This window comes from Mandrillus leucophaeus, unplaced genomic scaffold (genome assembly GCF_000951045.1).
Source record: "Mandrillus leucophaeus isolate KB7577 unplaced genomic scaffold, Mleu.le_1.0 Scaffold3, whole genome shotgun sequence".
NCBI lineage: Eukaryota > Metazoa > Chordata > Mammalia > Primates > Cercopithecidae > Mandrillus > Mandrillus leucophaeus.
In genome coordinates this window covers 1,856,703-1,863,186 of record NW_012103142.1, presented here as the reverse complement: position 1 = coordinate 1,863,186, position 6,484 = coordinate 1,856,703, and the positions used below count along the sequence as shown (strand labels likewise).

The 6,484-nt window shown below is 42.9% G+C and overlaps 1 protein-coding gene across 3 annotated transcripts in view; it reads left to right on the top strand.

Moving 5' to 3' along the window:
* The first annotated feature begins 1,126 nt into the window (after positions 1-1,126).
* TAF11 (TAF11 RNA polymerase II, TATA box binding protein (TBP)-associated factor, 28kDa) overlaps positions 1,127-6,484 on the top strand; it is a 10,400-nt gene continuing 5,042 nt past the window's right edge. For all 3 annotated transcript variants that reach the window (XM_011986541.1, XM_011986539.1, XM_011986540.1), the window contains exons 1-2: positions 1,127-1,423; positions 6,042-6,190. In XM_011986541.1, the coding sequence (XP_011841931.1) occupies positions 1,253-1,423; positions 6,042-6,190 (320 nt within the window). In that variant the 5' untranslated portion in view covers positions 1,127-1,252. The remainder of the gene's footprint in view (positions 1,424-6,041; positions 6,191-6,484) is intronic.

Genomic DNA, 6,484 nt, shown 5'->3' with positions numbered 1-6,484 from the left:
AGCTCACCTAGCTGGGCGGGGCTCCGCGGACCAGCGCAGGTGGATTTTGCTGTGCCGAGACAGGCCTCTCGGGGTATGGGGACAGCGCCTTGTGGGTCCCCATTATATAGGTGGAAAGGGACAAACAGGCCCACCTGTACGCGCCTCCCGAAGTGCGCTCCTTCCCCAAACGTTTTGGGAGCTCCTGGGACAGGAAATACGGCAATTCGTCCAGGCAGCGCAGAAACAAAGAGATAAATATGGTAACGCGCACCTACATTTCCAAGGACATTCTTTAAGCACGCTTAAATTAAATATGTAATAGGTGCTGGGACCTAGTCATACCCAGGTGAATAAAACGCCCTCCCCCTCGTATCTCTATGAGGGAAGAGAAGAAAATTTTAAAATAGAAATATCCTCACCACTTCATCCTCCCAGTACATGAACTAGTTCGTTAAAGTGAAACGTTCGAAGGAGACACCTTCCTCTCTTTAGGCTTTCCTCTTAGTTTTGGTAAGATTAACCAAAATGATAGACAAGTGTCAGACTTGTAGAAACAAACCTCAATCTTGAATACTTGCGAACTGAAAAAAAATCATTTAATTGGATAGAAACTATGTGTGTTTTGTTCCCTGGTACTAGCACTGTTTCTAAATCGAAGTACGCAGTCAATAGTTGTGGATGAATAAATGAATTGGATAAATTCTGCTCAAGCTAGATGACTTTTTGTTGTTAAGGAGGTTGCTGAATGGAGCGGAAATGCTAGCAATTCCATGTACACATAGACCCGCGGTTTCGGGCCAGTTGAAATACACAAGGTTGAGTCTTGCCTGAAAGTTTACCAATCCCGGGTAGCCTCATTCCACGACACCGCCATACAACGGAACTGAGTTTTCTCCCGATCCCCCAACTTTACTCTGAGGGGTTAACGAAGGGATTAACTGGCATTGAATTTTTAGACAGGCGAAAAGGAAAAAGTTATTTAGTAAACAAAACTGCGCTCCTTCACAAGTGCTGGTTTCCTAGCTAGGAGGATCCATAGTCTGAGCTCTTTACGTCCAATTTTCCCGCTTCCCACTGTCGCCAAACCAAAGTTAAAATGAGTCCTCTAGTCCTCTACGCGCGCCTCAAACTGACCCCTCAGGAGAGCGGTAGGGGTGATGTCATCGCTGCGCGACGACAGGAAGTAAGATCCTGTCCTGTGCAGCTCGGGGTTCCGAGCTTCTGCCTCAGACATCGCCGCGATCTCCTCTCCCCTCCAATCCTATCCGTGATGGACGATGCCCGCGAGTCGCCCTCCGACAAAGGTGGAGAGACAGGGGAGTCGGATGAGACGGCTGCTGCGTCCGGGGACCCGGGGGCTACAGACACGGATGGAATCCCAGAGGAAACTGATGGAGACGCAGATGCGGACTTGAAAGAAGCTGCAGCGGAGGAAGGCGAGGTAGGAAGAGATGTATCGATGAGGCTGAAGGAATACCCAGAGATTGTGTTACTGGGTGCTTGCCGGGCTTCTGGTTAGTCCCTCCCAAGTTACGAGAACTCGAACTCACCAGAACTCCCTCCAGATCGTTAATCTTGAGGGGGAAGAGAGCGGACGACCAAACAGAACTCCAGTGCTGGTTCCGTTCCAGAGGCTCAAGCACTGCGTTAATATTTTTAGTCTTGTCAAGGGATTAAAGCTACTTCTAAGGGAGTTTTAATAGCCTATTGGCTTTAGTGGTGAGGAAACTGGGATCCAGTGTCACACTGAGACGCAGTGCAAGAGCTAAAACCCAGGATTCGTAGCACCCCTTTCACCGCAATATGGTTCGTCTTAGATGTTAAGACAACTTTGTTTCTTTATAGGAAGGAGGGTCGATCAAACCTGTCAAAGGGAGATAGACTTTTATAAAAGTGTCGCCCGGGCTGTAGTACAATGGCGCGATCTCTGGCTCACTGCAACCTCCGCCTCCCGGGTTCACGCGATTCTCTTGCTTCAGCCTCCCAAGTAGCTGGGATTACAGGCTCACACCACCATGCCCGGCTAATTTTTGTATTTTTATTAGAGACGGGTTTTACCATGTTGGCCAGGCTGGTCTCGAACCCCTGACCTCGTGATCCGTCCGCCTCGGCCTCCCAAAGTGCTGGGATTACAGGCGTGAGCCACAGCACCCGGTGATCAGGGACCCATCAGTTGGGTCTGGTGTTTTTATGCTACAGAGAGTTCAGCAGTGTGGCCTAGCTGAACATTGGTCAGGACCAGAAACTCATCGTTCTCTGGATTACATTTCTAGAAGTAGAATCTTGGGGTCTTAGAGCTAGAAGGGATTTAAGAGATCGTGGGGTGAACAGTAGATTAGATGGAAATAGCCTTTCAGTGTATAAAGTTGCATAAAAATGTATAAAGTAAGAACTTTTAGAAAAAGAGAAAATTTGGCCGGGTGCAGTGGCTCATGCCTATAATCTTTGGGAGGCGGAGGTGGGTGGATCGCCTGAGGTCAGGAGATCCCCAATATGGGGAAACCCTGTCTCTACTAAAAATACAAAAATTAGCTGGGCATGGTGGCAGGCGCCTGTAATCCTGGCTACTTAGGAGGCTGAGGCACAAGAATCGCTTGAACCTGGGAGGCAGAGGTTGCAGTGAGCCGAGATCGCACCACTGCACTCCAGCTTGGGTGCCAGAGTGAAACTCCGTCTCGAAAAAAAGAAAAAGAGAACATTTGACAAAAGTATTTTAAGGCAGGTTTCTTTTTTTGTTTTTGTTTTTGTTTTTGGGACTGAGTACTCGCTCTGTCACCCAGGCTGGAGTATGCAGTGGCGCGATCTCGGCTCACTGCAAGCTCCTTTAAGGCAGTTTTTGTTTGTTTGTTGAGACAAGGTCTCACTCTGTCACCCAGCCTGGAGTGCAGTGGCACAGTCCCTGCCTCCTGGGCTCAAGCAACCCTCTTATCTCAGCCTCCGCAGTAACTGGGATTGCAAGCATACTGCACCACACTCAGCTGAAGTTTTTGTATTGTTTTGTTTTGTTTTGTTTCGTTTTTGAGACGGAGTCTCGCTCTGTTGCCCAGGCTGGAGTGCAATGGCGCAATCTCGGCCTACTGCAACCTCCGCCTCCCAGGCTCAAGTGATTCTCCTGCCTCAGCCTCCCCAGTAACTGGGATTACAGGCATGTGCCACTGTGCCCAGCTAATTTTTGTATTTTTAGTAGAGCCAAGGTTTCACCAAGTTGCCCAGGCTGGTCTTGAACTCCTGACCTCATGATCCATCTGCCTCAGCCTCCCAAAGTTCTGGGATTATAGGCATGAGCCACCGCACCTGGCCAGCTAAAGGTTTTTTAAATATTGTTTTGGTAGAGACAAGGTCTCATTACATTGCCCAGTCTGGTCTCTAACTCACTGGGCTGAAGTAATCCTTCCGCCTCAGCCTCCCAAAGTGCTAAGATTACAGGTGGAAGCCACCATGCCTGGCCAAGAAGGAAACTTTAAAACAGGTGTCAAGGACAGCAAGGATTTGAATAATTAGCTTGGTACACTAGAGAGCTCACTACATATATAAATTTGCACCGAACAGAGGATAAAATTATGTTGTTTCTGAAACACTTTTAAAAATCAATCATGTACTAGACCATGAAGAAAAATATGAATTCTTAAAAGTAGATATCATAACAGGCCACATCTTGTTAATGCAATGCATTAAACTTGAAATTAACTACAAAAAGCTTCTCCCCCACCAAAAAAGAACCCCCTGGAAATTTTAAACTATTTTTTAAATAGCCTTTAGACAAAGAAATTAACAGAACACTTTATCAAATTATGTGGGATTTGGCCAAAGCTTTATTTAAAGAAAAATGTATAGCCTTACATATTTTTATTAACAACCAGAAGATATTGCAAATAAGCACCTGACTCAAGAGACCAGATAAAGGGCCTAGTGGAGTGGGTCACACCTACAGACCTAGCTACCTGGCAGGCTGACACAGGAGGATCACCTGAGGCTGCAGTGAACTATGATCCAGCCTGGGCAACAGAGTGAGTCTGGGGAAAAAACAAACAAACAAACAAACAACAGATAAAGAACAAAATAAATCAGAAGAGTGTAGGAACAAGGAGTTAATAAGGATACAAGTAGACACTAATGAATTAGCACATTAAAAAACATAAATGATAAAATTAAAACCTGATTACTTAAAATGTAAATGTACATTACAAAATATGAAAGGCTATAGGCACTAATATGGAGATCTTTAAAGCTATAAAAACATTTAATGTTCAAGTTTAGGCCAAATAAATGGGAAAATCTGAGAAAAACAGGTGAATTTTTAAAGAAAATACAAACCACCAAACTTGAAGCACAAAGAAGTTAGAAAACTTGTATAAATCGGTAAGTAAAAAGAAATTGAAAGGATTGTCAAAGATAGACTACCTTAATCCCATCTATTCCCATATTCCTGTATGAGTTTAAATTTGAATTCCTCTTTAGGAACAAGTTAAATCTCAATGAGTTTTGTAGTATACTTACGATTCTACATTAAGTCAGAGGGGGTGAAGTTTGGATTTGATTTTTATTGTTATAAACAGGCAGTTTTTTAAGTTTGGGGGTGCATGTGCAGGATGTGCAGGTTTTGTTACATAAGTAAATGTGTGTCATAGGGGTTTGTTGTATAGATTATTTCATCTCCCAGGTATTAAGCCTAGTACCCATTAGTTATTTTTCATGATCCTTTCCCTCCTGCCACCCTTTACCCTCCCATAGACCCCAATGTGTGTTCCCCTCTGTGTGTCCATGTGTTCTCATCATTTAGTTCCCACTTATTAGTGAGAACATGCAGTATTTGGTTTTCTGTTCCCGCATTAGTTTGCTAAAGATAATGGCCTCCACCTCCATCCATGTCCCTGCAAAGGACATGATCTCCTTCTTTTTTATGGCTGTATAGTATTTCATGGTGTATACTGGAAAATACATTTTCTTTATCCAGTCTATCATTGATGGGCATTTAGGTTGATTCCATGTCTTTGCTATTGTCAGTAGCACTGCAATGAACATACGTGTGGATGTGTCTTTATAATAGAACAATTTATATTCCTGTGGGTGTATACCCAGTAATGGGACTGCTGGGTCAAATGGTAATTCTGTCTTTAGGTCTTTGAGGAATTGTCACACTGCCTTCCTCAATGGTAAACTGATTTATACTCCAACCAAGAGTTTAAAAGCTTTCCTTTGCCTCCACAACCTTGTCAGTATCTGTTATTTTTTGACTTTTGAATAATAGCCATTCTGACAGATATGAGATGGTATCTCATTATGGTTTTGATTTGCATTTCTCTAATTAGAGATGCTGAGCTTTTTTTCATATGATTTTTGACCACAGGTATGTCTTCTTTTGAGAAGTGTCTTTGCCTACCTTTTAATGGGGTTTAAACAGGCATTTATTAAACATCCAGCATAAGTAAAACTGTGTTAAATGCTGATGGGGGAGAGATATAAATAATAAGAGACAAATCTATCTTCAAGAAGACTAGTAATGTGAAATAAACATTTGCATGAAACAGTAGGATTGAAGGATAAGAACAAAAGAGCACTACATGTGAGAAGCTCACTTGAAAGTCCCAAATTGAAATAAACACTGTTTTAATGAGAAGGGGCCTCCTTTTTAATATTCTTTCCATATGGAATCATCAGCAGTAAAGAGATCTGTAGATCTGGAAGCAGAAGAGCTGGCTGGATGGAGGGGACTTTGCTGACATCCCCTCTAAAGAATAAGGTCAGAAGAGTGGGCCCAGAGGGAGAGTGGTTTTCATGATCCTTGGCATTTCATCACCCTCGTAAACAGATACTGGAGCTGTGCTTATAGCCGAACTGGAAAACTAGATTATTTAGCAGGTTTTCTTTCCACGGCTGAGCCATAATCTTCCCTTAGGAGAGATACTGTATCTTATCCTTGATGGTACAGTCAGTGCCTAAAACTGAAAAACTACTCAATAAATGGATTTGTTGTTTTGTAATAAGGATAATGCCTTCTTACTTTGCCCAAGCCTCGAAAGTAGGCCAAATATGTAATAGAGTTTCTTTCATCTTCCCAGCCCAAGAGTCAGGATGTCTCAGATTTAACAACAGTTGAAAGGGAAGACTCATCATTACTTACTCCTGCGGCCAAAAAACTGAAAATAGATACCAAAGAAAAGAAAGAGAAGAAGCAGAAAGTAGATGAAGATGAGATTCAGAAGATGCAGTAAGTCACTTTCTTATCATTCCCCATTTCAAAGCTCTCACTTGACCACACAAATTTAATAAATTTTTCTTGGTATTTAAATTTTCTTTTATAAACTCAAAAGAAAATAAAACGATTAATACATTATGGCTGGGCATGGTGGCTCACGCTTGTAATCCCAACACTTCAGAAGGCCAAGGTGGGAGGATTTCTTGAGGTCCAAGTTTGAGACCAGCCTGGGCAACATAGTGAAACCCTATCTCTAATGTTATGTTACAGTACGTTACGGTTGTTTTTTTTTTTTTTTTTTTTTTT